The 26,735-nt window shown below is 45.4% G+C and overlaps 1 protein-coding gene across 1 annotated transcript; it reads right to left on the bottom strand.

The window, feature by feature from the left end:
- Positions 1 to 92: 92 nt before the first annotated feature.
- Positions 93 to 20,993, bottom strand: LOC137517790 (uncharacterized). Its single transcript, XM_068234835.1, has 6 exons — positions 20,874 to 20,993; positions 16,869 to 16,981; positions 10,465 to 10,654; positions 7,820 to 8,071; positions 4,398 to 4,484; positions 93 to 1,419 (listed from the first exon to the last, which is right to left on the bottom strand). The coding sequence occupies exons 2-6, from the start codon at positions 16,953 to 16,955 to the stop codon at positions 1,118 to 1,120; spliced, it is 918 nt and encodes a 305-aa protein (XP_068090936.1). The 5' UTR covers positions 16,956 to 16,981; positions 20,874 to 20,993; the 3' UTR covers positions 93 to 1,117.
- Between the last annotated feature and the right edge of the window lie 5,742 nt (positions 20,994 to 26,735).

Genomic DNA, 26,735 nt, shown 5'->3' with positions numbered 1-26,735 from the left:
ACATGCCCTAAAAGACTGGCATCTGTAATTGCAGCAAAATGTGGTTCTACAAAGTATTTACTTTGGGGGCTGAATAATTACGCACACCAAACTTCACTAAGCAGTTATTTATTTTGTTTTTTAAAAGTTTTTGGAATCATGTACGATTTTCGAGCCTTTTCTCACGTGTATGTATACAACACTATATACTGTTCTTTGAGGTGGAATAAAAAAAAAATTACCGTATATTCTGTCGTATGAGACCACAGGGCGTATAAGACGACCCCCCAACTTTTCCAGTTAAAATATAGAGTTTGGGATATACTCGCTGTATAAGACTACACTTCTTCCAATGAACACCAAATAAAAAATATCATATGCTGGTGCTATGTATGAACAGATACTGGTGCTGTACTGTACGTGGTGCCCAGTATATAACAGTATATAGGCGATTGACTGGTTGGATTGGTCAACACTCCTTGTCTCCCTGTTTATCAGAGCGGCATGGAAGAATAGACTGCGTTATGGCCATAAAACACGCCTCTTTCACCTTCTGGCCTTCCCCTATTTACCTCCTTCTCTGCCTCTCAGATCGCGCACATGTGCGCCTGCGCCGTTTCACTACAGTCCCCAGCAGCGAGATATGAAAATCGGTAACAGGATAGAGCGTGTCACCATGCATCAATTACACCCGCCGTATAAGACGACCCCTGACTTTTCAGAAGATTTTCAAGGTTTAAAAAGTAGTCTTATACGCCAGAATATACAGTATTTATGTTTGTGACAGTAATGTCACAAAAGGTGGAAAAATTCGAGGGGGCCGAATACTTTTGCAAACCACTGTAAGGCTTGAAGTTAAAAAGCAATAACATTTTCAGATAAACACAAGGGATTAATGATGAGAACAGTCAGAGTCAACCATCATCAGAACAACACAAAAGACCTGCATAATCATCTTGATGCAGTGACTGTGCAGCATTCAACCTATGGCCACACTTACACAAGGAGATGCTGTATGCGAGAGTGAAGCAGAGTAAGCCTTCTCTCCGCCCACAGCACAAACAGAGCCAAAAGAAAACCATTCAGGTTTATCATCTCTATGATTTTCTTCTGTCTTGAGCAAGACTTCAGGAACAAGTTACATTCTTCTTTTCCCAGCAAGCTGGGAAAAAGACTCATGCAGCTGCTGTGCCTCCTGTCTGTACTGCAATACCCTCTGCCGCTGAACCTCAGCTTCTGCCTCTGCCGCCTCTCTTTGTTGAACCATATTCGCCACATGTTGGTTAAATTGGGCTTCCAGTTGTTGCAGGCGATTTTCAAATTCTGCCCTTTGTTGCTGCATCCCGCTTTCATACTCTGACTTCCATAAAGCTAGTGTTGAAGTTAGACCCTGAACCTGAACTTCAAACTGACCCACACGTTCACTGACATTTCCTGTGCCTGGAAAACAAAAGATGAAAAAAAAAAAAAAATTCAATATGCATTAACCCTAAGTACTAATAAAAGTCAACTGCGATCACATTTCAATGTAAAAACTAGACGTTGTCGTTTAAGAGGAAACCACAGGACAGGGTCGGACCGGGAGCTGGAAAAACTGAAGAAATACACTTGCTGGCCAAGCAGCAGTAATAATCAAGTGTTGCTGCTCACAGTAAAGAAGACTTGCTGAAGGTTTGCTTTGGGTGTGATAGCATTGGGTTACTGCAGCTTGGCCAGTTTTTGCTCAGTTTTTCCCCCTCACAGTCCGACACTGCCACATGATGTTGTCTATGTGTCTGATTGACTGTATGTGGCTCCGCCTAACTTGACCAATTTTAACCCCAGTCACCCAGTGACCCAGTGTGCCAACCAAGTATGGGAAGTCTGTCTTTAATACGTTGAGAATTACAGCTGTTTACATTTACTCATTGAAGTCACTAGGGAAAATGAGATTGACTTTTTGTTGCTCCGCCCTATTTTTTTAGTCCCCAAAATGTGACATAATGTTTCAGCTTCACTCCATGACCAAGTGACCCAAGTTTGGTGAGTGTAACTTGTAACTGTAACAAAGCTTTACGAGTGGCAATAGTTTCAAATTTTCCAATAAAAGTCTATTTGAAATATGGGGTTTCAGATTTCTACTCCTTAAACTTTGGTAGGAGTAGCGTATAGGAAATTGATACATTTTTTTTGGCCGTTAATAACTCCACCCACTTTGGGATGACCCCCCCCCCCCCCCAAAAAAAAATATTTGTATTTGGGTTGACACCAACAATATGTGTTCCGAGTAAGGGGGTTGTAGCTTCAAAATTGTCGGAGTGGCAGCGATTTGAAATTTTTATCTGTCAAAGTCCATACGGAAACAGGGGTCTTCCAGGATCCGCTGCAAGGGCCCAGAGTGTGGGAACACTTAATAAAGCACAAACGACGAATAAGTGTGGAAATTTTGGCGCTTTTACCCATAAAACTGTAGGAGGAGTAGCGTGTAGAAAATGGGGGGGGGGGGGGGTGTGCACTACTAATAATCAAAAGAACGAGCTGAAATATTTATTTTCTCAAGTGCTACTTTTGCCTTGTGGGGATCTGTGATACTAGCACTGGACCTTAAAGAGGAACTCTAGCCTAAACAAACATACTGTCATATGTACAAGTTACAGTAGTTATGTAAATTAAAATAGATAGGTATTATAATCTCTTAAGCACACTGTTTTAAAAGGACAGGCAAAGGTGTGTGATTTCATGATGGCAGCCATATTTTTGTTTGAAAGGAGGAGATAGGGAGCATGACACGCAGTTCCAACTGTCCTGTGTCCTGATCACCTCTCCCAGTTGCTAGGCAACGTGATTAACAAAATAGAAAATCCCATCATGCTCTTCACAGAATCAGGGTAAAAAAGCCCTGTTTTTTTTATTTGAAGGACAGATCTTTGCTAAAAATTCCGCTAAAAAATGTTTCTTTGGTAAGAAAAAAAAAGTTCTGATGCTGTGAAACTGTTAGAAACACAAAGCCTTTTCAGTTCTGCTGAGGAGATTTTTAGTCCAGAGGTTCATTTTAAGCTTTGCAACTGTAACTTTATCATTCAATGACACCATCCATTTTCCGACTTAGAATAAACTTGTAAGACCCTTAGCAAGGACATTTTAATCCTCACTAGTTAGCGGGTCCGGGGAATGCAGCCCCAAAACCTCTCACATGATGTCAGCAGGCAAGTTTTAGCCGCTTGTGTTGTATGTCTAAATTAAATGTTGTTTAGATTATTATATTTAAGATAACCTTTTTCATGAAATTTATCTTTTGATAGTGTTGCACATGCGCCCAAGAGTCAATTCTTAGCTTTGTTTTATACTACTATTCATGTTGACATGGTGAATGTGCAGATTTTTGAAAATTGATTTCAGATATATTGCAAATATTTTTTGGTCGACGGTCTAATTGGAAGTTGGCCCGTTATCTAAGTAGTCACTGTGTAATCATTGTTGATTAACACTGAATGCATTTTGTTACAACTGACATATGCAGAAAACGATTGGTGAAGCCACAAATCGCACAACCATCAAAGGGATGGCCTACAGCAGCAGAAGACCCAAGCGGGTACCACTCATCTCCACTACAAATGGGAAAGAGGCTACAATTTGAGCAAGTCTCCCAAAATTGTCCAAATGAAGACTGGCAAAATGTTGCCTGGTGTTATGAGTCTCGATAGATTCAGAATGTGGCGAGAAAAGATTGCGAACCTGGGACCATCATGCCTTCTTACCACCGTGTAGGCTGACGGTGGTTTTTTAAATTTTTGGGAGATCTTTTCTTGCCACACTTTAGGGCCCTTAGTGCCAAATTGCCAATGGGGCATCATTTACATGCCACGGGCTACCTGAGCATTGTTTCTGACCATGTCCATCCCTTCATGACCACCATGTACCCATCATCTGATGGCCACTTCCAGCAGGATCATGCACCATGTCACAAAGAATAATTTCAAAATGGTTTCTTGAACATGACAATGAGTTCACTATACTTAAATGTCCCCACAGTCACCAGATCTCAACCCAATAGAGCATCTTTGGGATGTCATGGAACAGGAGCTTCGTGCCCTGGATGTCCATCCCACAAATCTCCATCAAATGCAAGATCTATGCCTCATAGAATTAAGTGTGGTCTGAAGGGAAAAGTGGGTGAAACACCATATTAGTACGGCGTTCAAAATAATCCTTCCAATGAGTGTAACTATTTAATGTGGAAAAATTCGACAAATTACCATTATCAGTAATTTATATACTATACATTTGTTACAACCCAGTTGTGTATAACGCTGAGAAGCATGGGAGTGTAGAACAATGCCAGCTGAGAAAAATGGTGTATGAAAACTGTCATACAGTAGTGTATCAGTTCCTTCCTACTTGCTGAATCTTTATGCTATAAAAATGTAAGTCGAACTTACGATCAACTGGTGTGGTGGATGTGCTTCTACCAGCTGTACTCCTGCTGGCGCGGCGGAGGTTGTGCCTATGTTCCACAGACAATGAAGCTATGGAAAATGAAAAACATGGTATTATAAACGACTGAACGATCTAATTACAACAAAAACCCAAATTTTTAAAGAACAAATAGCTTTTTAACCAGACAAGGTCTACAGTGCAAGTCAATTCTTTCTAGTACAATGGTAAACCTTTTCAACCTTTCACAGTACATACAGCAATCCAATGATTACCTTACATAAATTATTATGTCAAATGAAACTTAAAGTTTTGAATAGAACTTGAAGAACTAAACAGGGCATAGCAAGACAATCACCTAATCATTAAAGGCAAGAGAATGCGCAAAAAGTTAATTACCCATTATAACACCATTTCACCACCTACACTGGGATCTGACCTATTAACCCTTGTTAAATATATACTTTTTATAAATTTCACATGAATCCATATTATATCAGTTGTGACAAAGTGGCTGGGAAGGTGCCACTCTCTTTGTCACAAGTGATGTGCGATGGACGGTATGTTGCACCCAGGTTCAGGCGCTACATCCTGTAGCAGCTCCGGAGGATAGGCTTTTGCTGACTGTCAGGAGTGACAGGGGTTAAAGCCTTGAGAAGGGTCCGGAGCTGACCAGATGTAGAGCAGGGTGGGTGCATCTGGTCGCCAGGTCCTGGGTGGAATATAGTATGCATTATATTTGTGGACTGCTGCCTGTCTAGCCCACAAAGGGTTAACAACAGAGCTAACAAGTCTCTGGAGAGGAAGAGGTGAGGAGGGGTGTGTGACAATCCAGCCCCGCGATCCCGTCGAGATCTGCTACCGTTAGCGTACGCAGGAAGTACGGGCGCAGACGGACAACGAGATCGGTTGCTGGATCGTCAGAGGTAAAATAGAAAATGAAAAAGGAGACAGAGCGTGCCAATCCCGTCTAATCTGCTCCCGTTAGCATACGCAGGAAGTACGGTGAACAGACTGACAATAAGGATTGGTCTTGCAGCTGCCGACAATATGTAATGGGACAAACATCCACCAATCCCGTATTACTAGGCCACTGTTGACATGCAGGTCTCATGCACTAGAGACTGCTGGAGGCAAATTCACTGTGTGCGTAGTAAACGGTTAAGATTGGTTGGAGGTGCCCATACATGTACAATTCTGATTGTATATACAATCGGTAAACTAAAAATATCGGTTTCGCGCTGGAAATCGGGTAATAAACTGCCACCACTCTCTCAAGTTCAGGGAAGAAAGAGACTCCCGCTATCATAATACGGTAGCCAGCCCAATCACGTTCAACACGCCCAAGTCACCGTTCGGGGAATAGTCACTTCCGACGGCTTAAAGACTGAGCAATGTGACGTTAAAGAACGGTTACTGGGTCCCTATATGATGCAATCTCGAATTGTATTTACAATCGAGAAACGAAAGTTATCGATTTCGCACAGGAAATCTGGTACTAGCTAATCCTAGAAGGAAGAAACGGTTATTTACAACCTAGCTAGCAAACAATTTATAAGCAAATCATAAAACAATGCGGTAGTATGACTGACTCTTCAGAGGGCAGATTCGTTATAGCAGCAATCAGATGACCAGAAAAGGCACACAACTGAACGATAAAATCGTTAGTTTATTTCTAAACTACATACACACAGCTTATTTTAGAACAGATTGATTGGACAGAGAGAAGAGAGGAAGAGAAACAGAATGTCTGAATATACAGTTTAAATACCGTTATTGGTAGTCCCTGCGGCAATCGCAAGTCTTTGGCGAAAGTCCCAAAATGGCGGTTGCCATGCGGCCAACAGGCCTCTGTTAGAAAGTTCGAAGATGGAGGTTTTGGCCCGTGTCCCTGCGAGCTGCCAGGATGTTACTAGGCATCAGATTGAAGGTAAAGGACCCAGAGCTTTCTGGGCTCTGTCTGGTTATAGCCCCCACTCCAGCAAGGAGGGGTTAGGGGGCGTGGATCACACACCTCTTTGGAACAGGAGGTCTCTGCCCCTCTCATAGAGGCAAGAATTTACCTGAATCATGATAAGTGTGCTCATCTGCAAACCGTACAAGTTATGTTAAATCTAATAACATTTTTAGGTTTGTCAGAATTTATCAAGAACGTTGATACCAAACTTGGGGGGTTTAGAGTGAACGGTGACCCCAAAATGCATATCTCTGCTTTGGCAGGGCTTACCTTGAAATCAGAAACATCCAAGCGTGCGGTTGGTTCAAAATTTCAGAATAAGCGGGTTCTACAGGCCGTTGCCTATTTGGGAAGTCATCTTTATGATAAAAGATGGATTTCATATTTGTGAGGTCACAGATAGGTTTCCTACTAGTCACTGAGAAAGCCAGCTGTAGTCTCTAAGTGGCTTCTGCAGGATGTTAGCAGGACCTCCTGTGGCTGCTCTTTTCATGTAAGGAGCTGAGGAGCCACCAAGTCTGGGTTAGGCAGTGGAGGTGTGAGATTTCCCTCTTTCTGCCTGCTTGGGGGTCCCTGAATGCCCAGGACCCTTTGTCACACGGAGGTTTGAAAAAACTAGGTAATAAGAGCATTTTCTACATTTGACCAGGGAGAGGAACTGTTAACCCCAGGCTTCCCTGGTCTTTTTATAAACCAAGCCTTTCCCTATCTGCTGTCATTTTTTTAATAGTGGCAACAGGGAATATTTTATAAGGCTCTAACTACTTTTTTAGGACGAATAAACGTTGATTTGTCACAGGGTGTGTCCAGCAGGTTCTGTCAGTCTGGACAGAAAAGGTTTTCGTTTGTTTCCAGGAAGTAGCTCTGCTGAGAAGCTGATGCAGGGGACTGCATGTGTTTGGACTGACATTTGTGTGTTACTCAACGCTGAAAGTAAGCACCCGGCCGGAGTTGGCCTTACCTTTGTTTTGGTGGAATTACTTTATTACTGAACTGCAAACTGTTGTTTGTGAACCTGCTGCCAAAATAAACTTTGATTTATGTTTGCATATAAACCTGCTTGGAGTTGCTCTGTTCCTGCTACAATGCTTACCATCTGAAGAGGGTCCTCACACAGTCCATATGTATTATTCACTTACGCCTTCTATTCTATTTTGCACTTTTGCCTATTTTATCTTACTTCTGAAGTAATGTACTGTACTGCAGCACAGTACTGAACATGAACAACTCTGTTTTGCAAACAATGATGTGCCCTGTTATTAATATAACTGTTGCCATTGTTAAGAAATATTGCTTACAGCATGGAAACCGTCTATGACAGTGACTTACTGAGGCAAATGAAAACTTTGAAGTACAAGGTAAACAAAAAACTGCTGAAGCAGTCGGATTCACAACTTTGATAACATACAGAGTGCGGTCATTTCCTTACCAATGCTTACTTTCAACATCATGAAGAAAAAAAAAACTTACATGCAACCGATCGGCTACGGCGCCTACGTTTCCTACTCCGGCCTCTGTGTTTCTGTGCAGTAGGAGGAGCAGCCGTTTCAGCTGCAGCAGCGGTTTCATCTGCAGCAGCAGGAGTTTCCACTGGCTCAGCTGAGTCACCGGTAGGAGGGCTGCGATCAGGGCTGGTCCTGGGAGTGATGTTGGCTGAAGAGGGTGGAGAAGAGGAGGAACGGGCCGGCTCCTGCAGTCGTGCTGTCCTACGATGATGACGAGCTGGAAAAGAATGTTGGAAAATTATCAAAAAAAAACCACATACTAAGTAAAGGTAAACATTGCATTGGGGAACAATAACTACACAAAGTGAATGATAGACGTTATCAATATAAGTATATAGCCTTACCTAAAGAATTATTAGGAGCACCCCTTCAATTTATGATTAATGCAGTTATTATGATACCCCGTTGCTGAACTCTGCCTGTCCATTGGAGTACGTATCTGTCTCCTGAATCTGTACCTTATCTGTCTGTGTGTTAATGACCTGGCTTGTCCGACCTCGAGAACTGGCCTCACTGTTAGAGGCAGTTCCCAGACCTGTTAGTGACACTCCCTCATTGGTGTCACTCACGTTCTGTCCTTCCCACTATTCTCAGCCTGGCTCCGCCCCTTGGGGAGCATCAGGCCTGTGGAAGGAATCTGATCCAGAGTACTTGCTCTTACTGTCTAGCACCTATCCTATAGGTGTTTGGCTCAATATATACTGTTGCACCGAACACTATCATCTCTCAGGTGTCCAGAGGTTAGAGATATATCTGATTATCGGTGATACTGCAGATCATCAATAATCAGGTATATATCTGCATTCTCGGTGATACTGCAGATCACCGGTAATCAGACCCTCTCTGTGTTACACCTATCGTTACATAGAGGGTAGAGGATTATGGGCCAACTGATTCAAGCTGATAGAAGAGCAACGTTAACTGAAATAACCACTCATTAAAAACAAGGTATGCAGCAAAGCATTTGTGAAGCCACAACATGCACAACCTTGAGGCACATGGGCTACTGTAGCAGAAGAACCCACCGGGTAGCACTCATCTCCACTACAAATGGGATAAAGAGGGTACAATTTGCCAAAGCTCAGCAAATGTAGACAGTTGATTTGAAAAATGTTGCCCGGTGCTATCATTCTCGATAGACTCTGATTTTGTTGTAAAAAGAATGACAACATGGAACCATCATTAATTATTTCTTTATTTCAGTATTTATATAGCGCCGACATATTACTCAGCGCTGTACAGAGTGTATTCTCTTGTCACTAACTGTCCCTCAGAGAGGCTCACAATCTAGTCCCTACCATAATCATATGTTTATGTATGTATTGTATAGTGCATGCATCATAGTCTACGGACATTTTTTAGGGAGAAGCCAATTAACTGATCTGTATATTTTTGGGATGTGGGAGGAAACCAGAGTGCCAAGAGGAAACACACGGAGATATGGGCAAAATATACAAACTCGTTGCAGATGTTGACTTGGCTGGTATTCAAACCATGGACCCAGCGTTGCAAGGCGAGAGCGTTAACCACTATAACACCGTGCTGCCCATGTCCATCATGCCTTGCTACAACTGTGCAGGCTGGTGGTGGTGATGTACTGGTGTGAGGGATGTTTTATTGGCACACTTTAGGCCCCTAAGTGCAAATTGGTCATCATTTAAATGCCACGGGCTACCTGAGCATTGTTTCTGACCATGTCCATCCTTCATGACCACCATGTACCCATCCTCTGATGGATACTTGCAGCAAGATAATGCACCATATCACAAAAAAAAAAAAAAAAAAAAAAAAAAAAAGGTTTCTTGAAAATGCCAATGAGTTCACTGTATTAAAATGGCCCCCACAGTCATCCGATCTCAACCCAATAGAACATCTTTGGGATGTGATGGAACGGGAGCTTCGTGCCCTGGATGTCCATCCAACAAATCTCCATCAACTGCAAAATGCTATCCTATCAATATGGGCCAACATCTCTAAAGAATGCTTTCAGCACCTTCCTGCATCAATGCCACGTAGAATTAAGGCACTTGTGAAGGTGAACATGAGCCAAACTCCATAATGGTGTTCCTAAAAATCATTAAAGGTGAAGGTTCAGGTAGGGGGGTTAAAAAATAGAAATCCATTTCCACTTACCTGGTGCTTCCTCCAGCCCGTGGCAGGCAGGAGGTGCCCTCGCCGTCGCTCCGCAGGCTCCCGCTGGTTTCCGGTGCCCGACCCGACCTGGCCAGGCCGGCTGCCAGGTCGGGCTCTTCTGTGCTCCAATGCCCGGCACTTCTGCGTCCCACGCCGGCGCGCTGACGTCATGCGCAGTACAGCCCAGCGGACGTCCGATGACGTCAGCGCGCCGGCGTGGGACGCAGAAGTGCCTGGCCAGGTCGGGTCGGGCACCGGAGACCAGCGGGAGCCTGCGGAGCGACGGCGAGGGCACCTCCTGCCTGCCACGGGCTGGAGGAAGCACCAGGTAAGTGGAAATGGATTTCTATTTTTTTACTCCCCTCCCTGAACCTTCCCTTTAAGGTGAGTGTATTTAGGGCTGGTTATGCTAAAGATGAGAATAGTCAATGTAAATAAAAAATGATATAGAAATATCAAAACAAAGAATTTACTTACATCTCCTAATGTCACGTTTTATTCTCCTCACTGCTCCTGGAGTTTTAGATTTGAAATCACTCCACATGGTCTGTAATTTCTTTACAGACCATGTGCGATTGAACCTGGAGCGAAGACCGTCAGAGAGCTGGCCCAATACGATCCTCTTTTCCTCTCTTCTGCCCTTATCATAACGGCCTTCCAACATGGTCTGTAAATATATATAAAAAATAAATTGTCTAAGTTGTAAGTAGTACTGTAAACATCAAATGCAGCAATAAAGACAATATCAATACAAGTCCAAAAAAAAAAAAAAAAAAAATTGTCACTGGTGACTATGAAAGTCGTTACAGATGAAGCATTCATTGTAGTTATTGAGAAATGTATTACAAGACAGCAGTGGTGCTCATCTGAGCTAGGATCTCCACGTTACTCGGATATCCTAGCTCTTTTTCCACTATTCTAATTCGAATACCGAGCTCGAATAGTATTAGCTATCTGGGCTGTGCTATCCGAGCGCACTCGGATAGCAAGCAGCTATCCGGAGTTATCCTAGCTATCCGAGCTCGGATAGCGTCACGAGCTATTAGCGGCACGCCAGACGTCACCTCGAGTCCTCACCAGCAAATCAGAGGGCTCAAAGCCCTCTGACTGCAGCCAATCACAGAGGGGGAGCATGGACAAGCCCCCTGTGAGGCTTGGTGGTGTATTCTCCACAGTCAGCATGCAACGCATGAGCTGGCGTGGAGGAGGTACACACACTAGCACCAGGAAACAGGCTATCCCTAGTATAGTGGAGGGGAGGACTGACTCCAATAGGAGATTGTGGCGCACAGAGCCGGTGCAGATCTGACAGCCACAAACAATGGTTTCGTTATAACGTCTCAGCGCAAAGTAGCGCTGAGCGCATAAACCAGAACTGAGGAGATCAGGACAGGTAGACAGAATGAACGCTTGCTAGCTAGCGGCTACTTAGCGACAGCAAGCGTCCAAAACCAGACAGACTGGAATGAGGCAGCCAATGCGCTGCGGCGATGGCGTGCCTCACAAAGACAGGACAGGACAGTCAGAAAATAGCAGGATTAAGATAGATGAACGTAACACAGATAAATATACAATAAGTATGTTTTCCTAGCGTATTACAATTACAGCTATCAATGAAACTATTTGTAACTTCTGACTAACATATGTATATATCGGCAATGAACCGATATATGACATAAGCAGGAACGCTGACTAGGACTGGAGTAATACAGGGAACAGGATTCAGAAGGATTCGTTATCTCTTCGCAGAGATGAACGCAATCCACAAACAGGAACAGAACAGGATTCAGAAGGATTCGTTATCTCTTCGCAGAGATGAACGCAATCCACAAACAGGACCAGGAACAGGATAACTAGCTCAGCACGGGTGTTCACGGTACGCGCAAACTACCAAAACGTGCTGGAAAACTGACTAACTGAACACAGGAAATAAACAGTTCGTGTACGTATATATCAGCAACACTGATAAATCAACGCAACACAAATACAAGGAAAATAATAAACGTTCTGGTATGCATATATATTGGCAATGAACCAATATATGATGCAAAGACCAGCAAAGTATCTTTAACAAGAAACACGATCGGGGGCTAAAGCGACAGCAAGACAGGCTTAAGCTGAAGCTATGAAAACCCAAGGAAACCCTGCAGGAAGCAGATCTTTATACTGAGGTCATCCAATGGGAGCAGACATGCAGATTCCCACACAGGTGAATGATAATCAGTCACAAGCCGACAGCAGGGAAAGACAGACAAAGCTATGCAACTTGCATGGAAATAGATCAGAACTGCCTGAGCTGCAGCACTACTTCCAGCAATAGCTGCTGCAGCAGCGATCATTACACCCCCCCTCTATAAATAGCGGACGCCATCTTGCCTCACTCGTCCTGCTTGCGACTTACTGACTGATAGTACTGATAGAACTGCTCCAGTGCTTTTTGTCTGTGTGCAAGTGCATTGCTATTGTTCTAAACCTAGCGTTTTTACACTCCAACACTTGATCTTCAACTGTATTGCTTTGTATTGTAGATAGATTGTATTTTCGGTAGTTTAGTTTGGGTGATTACTAGGGGGACTAGGGAGGGAGAGAGACTGTCACTGGTGCTGCTGCAGGCCTGCAGGCAGCCAGCAGTTAGGCCCTGTGCCTAGGCAAGGCAGCCCGCCCTGCTCTGTGCTCTAGTCTCTAGTTAACTTACCTGTGCTATCACCTGTCCTACTCTACTCCTGTACTACTACTACTTCTGTGTTACAATAGATTTGTACTATTTTGTAGTTCTCAAGGCCCAGATTTAATGCTATACCTGTCCTGCTGTATCTGCTCTCTGTAATCTAGTCACACCTGTTGTATTATTTAGCTAGATTCTTCTATTGTTTAGTTAGTAGTACTGTAGTGTACTGTTCTCTAGTCTGTGTATAGGTACCGTCCGTCACCGCGTTACCTAGGGTCTTTGTGTGCGCAGTGCACATCTGCACTGTCCGCACCCTCTCGTTAGTGCTACACCCGTCCTATTGTTTATATATTACTTCTATTGTGTATTCGCTGACTTTAACTGTAGTCTGTGTATAGGGACACCGTCAGTCAGCGTCAGCTAGGGTCTTTGTGTGCGCAGTGCGCACTCACTCGTTAGCGCTACACCGATCTCTGCTGTAGAGTACACCTGTCCGTCACCTCACACACCCACCACCACCAGTCCCACCACATTAAAGTACCACACTTGTATTACTCGCCTTTACATACATAAGTTTTATTTTTCATTTGTATAATATTAAAAATATGTCTGGCGCCGGCAGCCGTGGTTTGGGCAGGGGCAGCAAGGGCAGCAAGGCCATCGCCAAGAGAGGAGGTCGTGGGCGTGGCAGCCGCGCCACCATCACCATGTGCAGTTCTGCGTCTGCACCAGTGGCTATTCCGCCATTAGCCACTGGCCGTGGACGCCTTGGCCGCCCAACAGCTGGGAGTCACGCTGCAGAGACACAGCAGCAGCAGCAGCAACATGTGGCCCAGATGTTCCTCCCACCGGCAGGTCGTAGCCGTCCTATTGAGGAGAAGGGCGCAGACGCTGTAGTGGAACTGATGGTGGATGAGCAGGCCACCATTAGCTCTGGAAACGAGTCCTCCATCCCCGTCACCACTCCTGTTCGCAAGAGCAGCAGCAGACGACCAGCACTGCCTGGGGAGCAGGAGGAGGAGTGCAGTTCTCCAGCCCCAGCGGGCGACATAAACACCCTGTCACTCAGCACCTTTATATCCCAAAGCACAGCGGGGTTATGGAATGCTTTTGCGGAAGAATTGGCAGAGGAAGGAATGCTCATGGGCACTTTGGGGGGTGATGCTTTGGACAGTCAGACAGTGGTGACTGTCCATCCGCCCATGCATGCAGAAGGGGAGTTTGGGGGATCCCAGCAGGACATGTTTGTGGAGGGGGAGGATGATGATGACAGGGTGCAGGACAAAGACTTGGTGCCATGTCCTGGGAGTGGGGATGTCATCAGCTCTGAGGAGGAGGAGGAGGATGCGTCTGCGTGCATTGCTAGAAAGATCAGCATCGCAGGAATGGGAAGGATCACAAGTGGGTGTGGTATGCAGGCCACACAGCGTGCTGATCAGGAGACGAGTTATGCCAGTGCCACCACCAGCCGCACCAAGAACCCCCCCAACCACAACAGGGAGACCAGCGGCAGCAGCACCTTCCAGCCGAAGGGGCAACTTCACCTCCCCAATATGGAATTTTTTCACCCTTACATATTTGGAGTGCAAGTATGCCACCTGCAACCAGTGCCGCAAACAGCTCAGCAGAGGGAAGGAGGCCTCTGCGTTTGGCACCACCTCTCTGGTCAACCACCTTTCACGAGCATGTGGAGTTCGTGAAGTTGAAGGAAGCTGGCAGTGGCAGACCTGCCACCACTGCGAAGCCATCGGCAGCAGGAGTGTGTCAGCAACGCACTGCTCCTCCTCCCTCTGCAACTCCTGCCGCCGACACTGAGGCCTGTCCTGGCAGTCCGAAAGTGGCCTCCTCTGCTCCCTCCACTGCTTCCAGTGCCAGCAAAAGGCCTCGCCAGACCCTGCTCAGCGACACCTTCCTGGGGGTGGTCAGGGTTCTGCCTTCCATCAGCCGTCGCGTGCGTCAGCTGAACGGCTTGCTGGCATGGGCCATGTGCTCCAAACTCCTGCCTTATTCCCTTGTGCAGGAGGGGAGCGACATGCATGCGTTCCTGATGTGTGCAGCCCCCGATTGGTCAATCCCCAGCAGACATTATTTTGCACGCACAGCCATCCCTGCACTTCACCTTGTGATGGCCAATGTCGGGAGAGGGCAGGAGCACGCGGTGGGTCAATGGGTCCACGTCACCATGGACTCGTGGAGCAGCCGGTTTGGGACAGGCCGCTATCTGTCCTTCACCGTGCATTGGGTCAGCTTGGTGGAAGGGGGTGAGGAGGGGGGAGCAGCATCGGCCGGCACTGTCAGAGCAGCAGCAGCAGCACCAACAACGCAGTAGGTGGTGCCACCATGCAGGGTCAGCGGAACAGCTGCAGGTTCCTCTGATCCGCTTCCATCCTCCGGCACACCAGCCCAAACCCCCCGCCTCAGAGGAGGACAGCACTCTCGGCTCTGGGGATGCCAATGATGTGCCAACAGACGTGGCCAGACTCTTCCCAATGGCAGCGCACATGCTGAGGTGCCTGCGCAAGGACCCAAGGGTGATCCAGATGAAGCAGAGGGAGGACATCTGGATCTGCATGATGCTGGACCCACGTCTGAAGGGGAAGCTCAGCCAGTTCCTGCCTGCAGGAGGAGACCGTGCGCAACAAATGAGGGACTTGCAGCTGTCCCTTGTTGAGCGCTTGGAAGAAGCCTTCCCTCAGACATCCACCCCCACTGTCCAGCCAGCACAGAGGCAGCAGCAGGTGCCTGCATCCACCAGCAGCAAGCGCACGCGCACCACAGACCTGCTGTATCTGACCCAAGAGCTCTACATGAGTGTAGAGCTGCCAAGGACTAGAGAGGAGGTGCATGCAGCAGCATCCTTCTACAGTCACAGGCAGCGCTTGACCCGCATGGTGGCTGACTACATGGGGTCCTTCAGCGGGCTTGACAGCGTGGCCCCTGTTGATCCCATGGAGTATTGGGTCAAGCACCTGCCAATCTGGAGCGAGCTTGCGCAGTACGCCATGGAAGTGCTCTCCTGCCCCCCTTCCAGCGTACTGTCAGAGCGTAGCTTCAGTGCAGCCGGTGAAGTCGTCACTGAGAAGCGATCTCGTCTGTCTCACAAGTCTGTGGACAGACTGACGTTTCGCAAAATGAACCAGGCTTGGGTGGAAGGCGAATTCATGGCCCCTGTTGTCGGCGAGAGGGGGACATGAAGTGACGACTGGCACACACCAGGCTACACCTGCTGCTGCTGTTGTATTTCATCCTGCTGTCTGTGTCTCCACTGCCAGGGAACACATTACAAAGTGCTGCTGCCCATGCGCCACCAGCTATTACGATCAACAATAGCTGCATTAATTTGAAAAAAAAAAAAGGAAAAATGTCATTAATTTAGAGGTGTCTGGGTTGAAAACTGTGCTGTCCCAATTGTGTATTGGACACAATGTGGGCTTCACGACCGCTAGGACCAAGGGCCTACTATGTCTCGCTACCTGCACTCCTGCCTGCTGCCAAATGCCAGTCTGCCACACACACTCATCCTCCTCACGCTGCCTGCTGCTGTATTGCCTGCTGCTGTCTGTGTGTTTCCACTGCCAGGGAACACATTACAAGGTGCTGCTGCCCATGCGCCACCAGCTATTACGCTCAACAATAGCTGCATTAATTTGGGAAAAAAAAAATGTAATTATTTTAGAGGTGTCCGGGTTGAAAACTGTGCTGTCCCAATTGTGTATTGGACACAATGTGGGCTTCACGACCGCTGTCAGGAACCTCATGATGTTCATTTACGGCCCTAGAACCACCGCTAGGAAACAGGGCCTATTATGTCAGTCACATCACACTGCCTGACACACATTACTCCTCCACCTTCTCATGCAAACACTTTTCATGAAGTTAATTTACAATTTTTTATATCTTTTTTATAACTACTACATCACCACCTAATCACTTGATGTTTTTCTTCAGAAAAAAAAGGTGGTTTCATGCATCATTGACCTCCAAACAAGTTTTACAAGCTATTTAAGGCCAGCTCGAATATTTTACTCGAATACAGACTCGGATAGTGACGTCGGATATCCGAGTTTGAACCGGATATTCAATTACATCGGATATTGAACTTCAAGTGATTTCGGATAGTTTACTATCCGAATTCGACCAAACTCGAATAGGATAATGAGGTATCCAAGCAACACTGCAAGACAGGCATTAATACAGTAAATAAAAAAATTACTTTAATTATAAAAGTTTTTTCAGCCTTCTTGAGGCGGGCGGAGGTGCTGGTCCTCTCCCTCCTACTGCTCGTCGCTGCAGCTGTCATGATGGCACACTGGCAATCCGGCAAGTCTATAAATATTAAAATTGTCAAATAAGAAATACATTCTTTCAAAGGTTAACATTTTATTTAAACAACTATGTCATGATATAGCAGCTAGTTATAATGTTGGGATAATACCGCAGCATATTTTTGCCAATTTTCTGTCGGCTGTGTACTACTTCAGATGTGTATGTATGTTAAGAGGACAGTATAGTACATTTGCATCTAAAGGTGAGCTTTTGTGAATAGTGGGAGCAGAAAATGCTACATTGGTTTGCTACCCTCTGTCAAGGAAATAGCTTATTATACCAATAACCAGCACTTTGGTCTGCTATGAAATACTGTCTCATATGTGTATTTTGCTTTTGTCACCTGTAACTTTTAGTAGAGAAGTCTACAGTGCCTATAACAAGAAAACGGGTAATTAGACTATTAGCCAGGCAGTGTCCAGAATTAACACCTGGACTGGATGCAGTGTGCATTGATCAAACCAGCACAGGAGCCATGAATTTAAATATGACAGCCTGCTGGAATGTTAAAGAAGCCTGGAAAACCTTACTAAGAAGTCTTTTGATGTGTGTGGTAAAATACAATTTTATCTGTGAAAATTACATCTATGGGGAGATGGGAAATGTCTGGAAAAGCAATTAAAACTAGTTCATCCCCGTCCAAACGGGCTTGCAGCCTCAAGGCATATCTCCCAGCATATAAGGCAGGGCTAGATTACTATAATCATCTTCTCTTGGAGGTAGCGCATAGTAGAGATGATCCCGATCAAATCAGAAATTGCTAGCTGATAACAGTGCAATTAGAGGGCAGGCAAGCTTGTAAATATACACAGCATGATACAGAAATGATCTGGAGGGTCCTTGGGAAAAAAAATCTGTTTGATCTATCTCCATTGTTATAATGAATGCATGTGAAGAATTGCAGATAAGGCGTGAAACAGGTTGAAAAGTTTGGATAGCCATAGACTCCAGGAAGGCTGCTTTCTGACTTGTGTGCAAGACTGGCAGGGACAGCAGTCCTATTACCTGCAACTAGTCTCTGACTCTGTGTAATGTGGGACTGCAATACAGATTAGCTCTCTGCTCCATCTCCTGCTATTCTCAGTCTCACTCCATTCCTCCTCTCTCTGTGCTAGTGCACGACAAAATCACAATAGCAATCGCCAGCAATTTGAAATTGTGACTTGATAATTTGGGCTGAGGCTGCCATGATAATGGGCCTCAAGTCTATGTTTTCCCCCAGGCCAAAAGGTCCAAGTCCTCCCCTGGCAGCAGCAGAGTGTGTGTGTATAGTGTATGGCTACTGTGTGCTGTGTGTGTATAGTGTGTGTGTACGTGTGTATAGTGTGTGTGTGTTTAATGTACTAGGCATGAACGATTTATCGATTTTAAACCGAAATCGGGATCACGGAAACGGCGATTCCGTGATCGTCAGAGTGGCGATTTTTACGATATCCCCCGCCCTCCCGCTCTGCACTCCCCTTGCCGCTCTGTGTACAATTCGCGGCAGCTCAGCGGCTCTCATTCCCGGCGGTTCGCCTGCAAACTTCATTCTCCCACTGTGCGCCGCCTCTCCTCCTCCGTCATCAGCTCTTTTGGCTTCTTCCTCTGCCTAGCGTGTCATCAGCTGGGCGGGCGCTGGGCATCAGACTCCGCCAACAGGCTCTCACTTGTTTTCCTCTGCAGGACAGTGGAACATCAGAGCTGCCTCAGGTAGACTTTTAGGAGCTGGAAGAAGCCGGCAAGTAAAGCTTTACTTCTTTATTGTACCTCAGAGCCTCCACACACGGGCTTGTTTTCCCTCTCTCTCCATTGCTAGCTGGGCCTGTCAGATAAAAATAGTGTGGCCACTGGCCAGCAATCAGGCTTAGGAAATGGAATTACAGGATCACAGTTCAGCGCCCGCCTCCTTTGCACAGTAGAATTCTGAATGAGGCTTACAGCCTGCTAAAGCTTGATTTGAAGAAAATCGTGGGTCAAATCGAAATCGCAATTTCTGACAGAAATCGTGCGATTCAATCTTTTCCTAAAATCGTTCAGGCCTATAGTGTACTGTGCATAGTGTGTGTGTTGTGTGCAGTGTGTGTGTTGTGTGCAGTGTGTGTGTGCGCGCGTGTATAGTGTATGTACTGTGTGCATTTGTATATTGTGTGTGTGTGGTATATGTGAGTGCATGCCGCAATAAGTATATTTTATGGTGACACACTCTGCTGCATTACAACTATTTTCTGGTGAACCCATGCCGCAATAAGTGTATTTTCTGAATTTCGGGTGAAACGCTGCTGTATTGGGGTGGTCTTGGGGGAGGGGTTCACCACAGGGGTAGTGTTCACCACGAGGGTGGGGGGATGGCGCTGAGCTGCAATCACGGGGGGTGGTGGGGGGGGGGTTCCAAGGATTTCTTGCCGGGACTCGGGAGTGACAAAATGTCTAGAGACGCCTCTGCCGGTGTAATGTCAGCATGGGCAGCACAGAAGCTCCATTCTTCACTGAGTATCACGCATGCTCAGTGGGGAGGTAGAAGGTATTTTCATGAAATATCTCAGCTTCCACAGCACGTACACACTCGTAATGTTCAGATTAGGGAGGGGACCCCTCGATCTAGCTCTGTGCCGAATTGAAGCCCCCGACCCCCGCTGGTTCCCGGTTTGTTGTAATCAGTCTCGGGAACTAGCCGGGCTCGGGGGCTACAATTCGGCACAGAGCTAGATCTGGGGGTCCCCTCCCTCCCCTGAAAATTTCGGGTATGTACGTGCTGCGAAAGCGGAGATATTTAGGACGTTGTACGTGGCTGCACATTTGAATGGGACGCAGGCTGCTAATGCGCATGCGGGGCTGCCCAATCTGCGGGGCTGCCCATTCTGACACTACACCGGCAGCCACCGTCCCACACACAGTTACGTCACACGTAGGCCTATGGGGCACCACCACACAGCGGGAAACAGGCAGACCCACCTCACGCTTGTCACAATTCAAGTTTTACAATGGTGCCCGCCCACAACCACTATATATGTAACAAATAGTACAGCACACAAAAACCTGTCACTGGCAAGTGGCGACTACAGTGTTATAGGTGCAAGTAGGGTATGGTAAACAGTGTGTTAAAGGGAACCAGAGAGGAATGGGTTGTTAAAATAGATAACGCTTTCATACATACCTGGGGCTTCTACCAGCCCCATAAGCCTGGATCGCTCCCACGCCGCCATCCTCCGCTTCCTGGAACCGCTGGTACTGGGCCCGTCACTTCCAGTGGACACGGCCAATTGTCCGCATCACAGGGGCTCACTCCATACCCGTACGCATGCGGCTGCGCAGTAGGCAGCCTCATGCGTACTTGTATTGAGGGAGCGCCATGTGATGCGGAGAATCGGCCGCGTCCGCCGGCCGACTCGCGGAAATGACGGGACCCGGTACCGGCGGATCCATGCAGCAGAGGACGGCGGCGTGGGAGCGATCCGTGCGTATGGGGCTGGAGGAAGCCCCAGGTATGTATAAAACATTTCTTTGATCCTCTCTGGTTCCCTTTAATGATTACTAATATTCACAGCAAAGCATCTATAGAAGTGATTATTATTAGCAGCACATGACCATCAATATAGAAATAGTCCTGTACTTGAGACACGCCCTTTTGGGGCACCCCTGGCCCAAACACCCGATTCCTAGTTGCAACCTCTGCAACCGCCATATTGCTACACCCCTGCACTCCAGAAAGAGGGGGAAAAAATAGGAAAACAAAAAAAATACAAAAAGGACTAGGAGGGACTGTCTCTACAAAAACAACTGTTGTTAGGTAAAAATGAGAAAAAAAAATTTAAGCATGTAAAAACATTGCTGCATACATTGCATACATACACTGGCACATATATACTATTTGCACACATACACATATATAAATACAAATTACTAAACTTACCAGAAAGGTGCTGCTGATTCTGAACTGTCTCTGGACGAGATAAAGTCACCCAAGGCAGCTGTGTTTTCGAGTCTCGCCGTCCACGTGCAGTCCTCCTGAGTCCTGACTCCTCTGATGACGTACTTCCGCCCCGGCAGCAGCCAATCCGTGCCAGCGTTTATAGAAAACGGATTTTCGTATTAAAATACAAATTTTTTTTAAAACAGCTTCCTTCTAAAACTTTATTAGTTGTTCACCAGACTACACACAAGCAAACGGAAATACGCGTAGGCATTATGGAAATACAGGTAGTATGCGGAATTATGCGGAATTATGCGGAATTCCACGGAATACCGCGGAATACCGCCGGAATACAGCGGTAACGGAATTTATCGTTTGCGGAAAGCGGAATTTGCGCGGAATCGGAAATTGGCTATTCCGACCATGCCTGGTAGGCAATGGTGAACAGATTGGTCTTTAAAGCCTGCTTGAAGGAGTTGAAGGTGGGGGCAAGCCAGTTGGGGGAGAAGGTTCCATAGCGTAGGGACAGCTCTGAAAAAGTCCTGAAGCCTTGTGAGTGAGCAAATGCTCCCTATCCTCCTTGAGTTCAGTATTTGCTTAGACCCAGTGACTGATATTTTGAAACCCATGCAGATGAGCTTAATCCACCCAGCTTTTTCCCCTGAGGAGTGTCTTGGCCTTTGTCAGGTGGACCTGTGCCTCTCGTTTGCAACTCCCTTATAAAAAGAAAAACCTTAATGATAGAGTCATCTGACCGGTTATTCAATTTACAGCTCCCAGGAAGAACTAAAAAGAATCTAGGTATACTTCACTCAAGTGCCTGCAGCTGTTTCTTGGATTCATAATGTGCCTTCCTACAACAAATTCCTTCAAAACTAAAGAGACTCACTTTATAAATCCATCTGGGTGATGGCTCAAACTTTGAATGACTATATATTTGTTTCTGTATCTACTACCCAAGACCATTATGCCTGGATAATGTTTGCTCTCACACTTTCCAATGATTACCTGCCTATCTTGATTAAAATCACATAACACACCTATAGACTATGTGACAAATGAGGTGACCTTTTCATCCACTTATTGTTTGTAACATTGCTTAGCTCAGACTAGCCAACTCCATCTTCTTTCCTGTGTTCTCTCCCTGAATCTTCTGCTAAGGATCTTTTACCTGCAAATATCATGAGTTTACCTTTCACAAGCTTTTGAATGTACCTGATACAAGAAGAGCTGATTTTCTTCCATCTCATTGCATCCTCATTTTCTTCTTTGAACTGCTACTTGGTGCTGAAGATGCCTAAAGTATTATAATGAGGAAAATGTATCCGCTGCCTGCTAATCCATTGCTGAACTTTGACATGTCTCTAACACTGTACTTGCTTGCTGCCTGTTACCACTGCCTGCCTGCTGATTTATCCAATTCTGAACTCTGGCCTTGCTTTGACCCTGCCTCTGCCAACTGCCTAATACCATTGCCTGTCATTCTGATCCTCCATTGTTAGGCTTCCAACCTGGCTCTGCCTTTGCCTCCAACTAGTTCTACTACAGATCCCTACTAAGAAATAGAAAAAGAGATGTATGTAGTTGAGTGTGCTTGTCTGATTGGCAATGGTATTTGGGAATCACTGTGGTGTATTGTGGTTGATCTCAAAGGACTCAGGAATTCACTGGTACTGCTCTCTTCAAACAAGGGATAGGTTATATAAATGCTGAAAGGCAAAGGGAACAGAGAGCGATCCTTGGTGTATTACCCTTTATTTGCAAAATGACACGCTTTAAGAAGGCTTATCTGCTCAAATGAGGGAATTCCTTACAAAGCAGGTGGTTTCGGCATGCGCCAAAATCAGGCGCCCCATAGCAGCAATGTAATGCTGTGCTGGGCGCATAAGGGTAATTCGGGGCTCCGGCAGTTGCCGGACCCCGAATTACAGCTCCCTCTGAGTTGCAACAACTCAGAGGGGGGATTGTACTTAATATCGCCAGGCAGTGATGAGCAAATCCGATCCGGATGCTACTCGGATAGTAGCTATCCGGATTTCTCCCAGTAATGCATTGCGGCCTGGGCCGGGGGTTTAATCCTTACCCATCATGACGTCTTCTTCGTCCGTCCTTCGGCGTCTCCCACGATGCGTTCCACTCCGGCGTCACATGACTACACACTTCCTCCTTCAACCCGGAAGGAGGAATTGTTTTTTAGTCACGTGACGCCGGAGTGGAGCGCATCGTGGGGGGCGCCGAAGGACGGACGAAGAAGACGTCATGATGGGTAAGGATTAATCCCCCCACCCAGGCCGCAATGCATTACTGGGAGAAATCCGGATAGCTACTATCCGAGTAGCATCCGGATCGGATTTGCTCATCACTGTCGCCAGGGAGTTTTGCGGCACCAGGGAGAGCCATCACTCAGATCCCCTGGTGCCAAACTCACCGGCGATGCGTACATACGTACGCATTCCTTCCACCTCTATAATCAGCTGTAGCCAATGGGGTAGTGGGCATGGGATAGTGTGCACAGCATCTTCCTCAGGTCAGGTGTAACATGAGGAAGATGCTGTGTGTGTTGAAACGCAACATCAGACTAAGGTTCCTGGAGTGGCTACACAAGAGGAAGACTTTACTCCAGGTGATGAAATGATCGCACTATCCCATTGGACATGGTTGATCGTGGAGGTGGAAAGAATTCCCTCAACTGAGCAGATAATCCTGAATACGTCTTGTATCTTGTACGTACAATTCTTAAAGCGAATAATTTTGCAAATAAAGGGTAATACACCAAAATACACAAAAGGAAAGAAAAAAATATTTGGGAGTTGTTGCATCCTCCTAAAAATGGACCATATTTACCAAGGTTTGCTAAAGTTCTCATGTGTAGAGAGAGCGCAGCAATTTTACCATTATTTACGCTGACAAAGTTGCGCTCATTGTGCAATTAGTACTAGTGTAACTCATTTTATGCTACTTGCACGGCACGTGTTACTTTGTCAGTACTGATTTAAAATGTAAAACTTCTATGCGCTCTCTATGCCTGGCAAGTTTACCGCAGTTTTATGAATATTGCCCAATGACTCTTCCATGATTTCTAGGGCTTATCATTTCAATTGTTTGTCTTTCTTTCAAATTTTTATTTATATTGATTGACAAAATACAGTTTTTTTTTCATTGACCAAAAAAAGGTACAATTTTGTAAAAAAAAAACTCATTTAGAGGTAAAAAACAAAACAAAAACTCTGCGGTCTAATATTCTATTGCAGTATTGTTTAATTTTACTGACTGCACATAGCTGACAAAATGTGGATTGTGTTGCTTTTATAATTAGTACAGCTTATTTTTTTGTTTTGTTTTTGATTGGCTGATTGCAAACAGATAGATTTCATGCTGTATAAATTTTCCATAATACAGCTCTAGCACAGAATAACAGGTTACAATTTGCATTTACGGCCAAGAACCTAAAGAACACATCTCAATCCCTTGGACAGAAAAGTTGAAAGCACGGATATTAATGCCAAATCACGTCATTTCTTCAGTAGCAAGAAAATGGTAATGTACAGATCAGAGACATGGCTCAGCAATACTAATTTTAGGTGCAGGCTTAGTGTGGGCATGTGAAATATTAAAAAAATGCTGGAAGTCATATCTATGCAAGTATATCATGGGCATAAGCATCACCCAATGACTCTGTAGGGAAGGCTCACACACAAACATACATTTGGAAAAGTTGCACACTAATTTAGGCGCGACGTTAAATTTCAATAACAATAATGGTAAATAACAATTTAGGTGCAACATTAAATAACAATAACCATAACAAAAGTAAATAGCAATTTAATTGCGGTATTACATTATCGGTAAATTGACCGATAGTCTAAAACCTGACTATAACCTAACATCTCCCTACTCTCACACAGAACTCTCCACTCGTGGTGCCTAACTCTAACACTCCCTTGGTGGTGCTTAACCCTAAAACCCCCTGGTGGTGTCTAACTCTAAGACCCCCTGGTGATGTCTTACCCTAAGACCCCCGGTGGTGCCTAACCCTTAGACCCCCCCAGTGGTGCCTAACCCTAAGACCCCCCTGGTGGTGCCTAACCCTAAGAACCCCCTGGTGGTGCCTAAACCTAAGACCCCAAACCCTGCTAGCAATAATACGATAAATAACAATTTAATCGCAGCTGCCAACTAAATAGTGTAATGGCTATCAACATTATGGTAATTAGCAATTGCGCCCATTTTAGTTTATCAACTGCTCCTCACTCAGAAGCAGTAGAGGCACAATTAGAGCACTTAACCACTGTGTAGCCTGTTTCCCACAAACTCTTAGCCGACACCTTGAGGAAACCACAATTAGGGGATAGGCTTTCTGTGTTTATTATTGCGTGCTAAAGAAACTGATCAATTGGAAATGCACTGGGGATGGATTGAATATCAGTTCTTTTGTCAAGAAGTAAGTTACTCTTTGAAAATGGGCAGATAATAGGTATAATAAAGATATTGATTTGTTCAATTTTATCATAGCATAGATGGGAAGTTGTTTTAGCGCTGAAAAAAATGAACTGTAACTAAAAAAAATCCATGTTTATATGATTTAGACTTTATTTAGGTCTTGCTTTCTGGGAAAGATACTGGTACAAGACTGCACAAAATATTTATGTATTTTTGAAGATAATTTCCAGAAAAAGAGATATATACTGTATATTTTTTTTAATTTATTGCTTATTTTTACTTTCTGTTCCTGAAAACAACTTGGTTCACATTAAATTCTTGGGTGGACATGGGGGCCATGCTTCTAGGAGGAGAGACAAACTCAAGTTTTGGAAAAAATATACAACATTTTTTAACAGCATTTTAGAAAAAAAAAATGACTATTTGCTGTGACAGATCTTCCAAGCATTTTTAGAACCCTTTGAGATACTTGTGTTGACATTATCATTATTTAGTATTTGTATAGCGCTGCCATCTTCTGCAGCACTGTACAGAGTATATTGTCTTTGTCACTTAACTGTCCCTAAAGGCTCATACACACGGGGCACAACTGTCGCCACGCATATGTCTGGGCGACAGTTGCCCCGTGTGTATGAGGGGCGCACCCCGAACTGTCGTCGGAGACAGCAGTTGCCGTGTGATTGAAAAGTTAAATTGCCGGCAACTTCTGTCTCCGCAACTGTCGCTAGTCCGCACATACACACGCAGTACTCGTGGTGGACTAGCGACAATTACCCACAGCCAGAAGGGAGCTTCCGGCGGGGGGACGAAACTTTCGGCGACAGCTTCTGCCGCGTCTCTGCCTGTTGGGCAGAGACGTGTAGACAGCTGTCGCTCAGGCGGAGCTGTCGCCAAGCTGTTGCGCACACGTCTGCTGTGTGCTAGCAACAGCAACAATGGTGCCCCGTGTGTATGAGGCTTTAGAGGGGCTCACAATATAATCCCTCCCATAGTGATATGTGTATGTATGTACTGTATCACGTAGTGTATGTATTGTACTCTAGGGCCAATTTAGGGGGAAGCCAATCAACTTATCTGTATGTTTTTGGGATGAGGGAGGAATCCAGAGTGCCGATAGGAAATCCACATAACATAAACATACAAACTACATGGCGATAGTGCCCTGGCCAGGATTCGAACCGGGCACCCAGTACTGTAAGGCGAGAGTGCTAACCACTATGCCACCGTGCTGACATACTTACTTTATTCAATTCACTTTCTTCTCCTAAGATTTCTCCTAAGTAATATTTTTACACCTTATTAATAATTCATTTCCGGCCACCAGCAAACAACAAAATACTCAGAATAAATTTGAAAGTACTTTTTTAACTTCATTTTTTAGTACTTTTTCAGTTGCAGAGTGCTGAAAAATTATTAAAGTGG

This window comes from Hyperolius riggenbachi, chromosome 5 (genome assembly GCF_040937935.1).
Source record: "Hyperolius riggenbachi isolate aHypRig1 chromosome 5, aHypRig1.pri, whole genome shotgun sequence".
NCBI lineage: Eukaryota > Metazoa > Chordata > Amphibia > Anura > Hyperoliidae > Hyperolius > Hyperolius riggenbachi.
This window is presented reverse-complemented; position numbering and strand designations above follow the sequence as displayed.

Coding starts and splice junctions, on each gene's coding strand:
- LOC137517790 (XM_068234835.1), bottom strand. CDS start 16,955: ATGACAGCTGCAGCGACGAGCAGTAGGAGGGAGAGGACCAGCACCTCC. Junction 10,655..16,868: donor AAAAAACTTTTATAATTAAA/GTAATTTTTTTA, acceptor ATATATTTACAG/ACCATGTTGGAAGGCCGTTA. Junction 1,420..4,397: donor ATCCACCACACCAGTTGATC/GTAAGTTCGACT, acceptor TTTGTTTTCCAG/GCACAGGAAATGTCAGTGAA.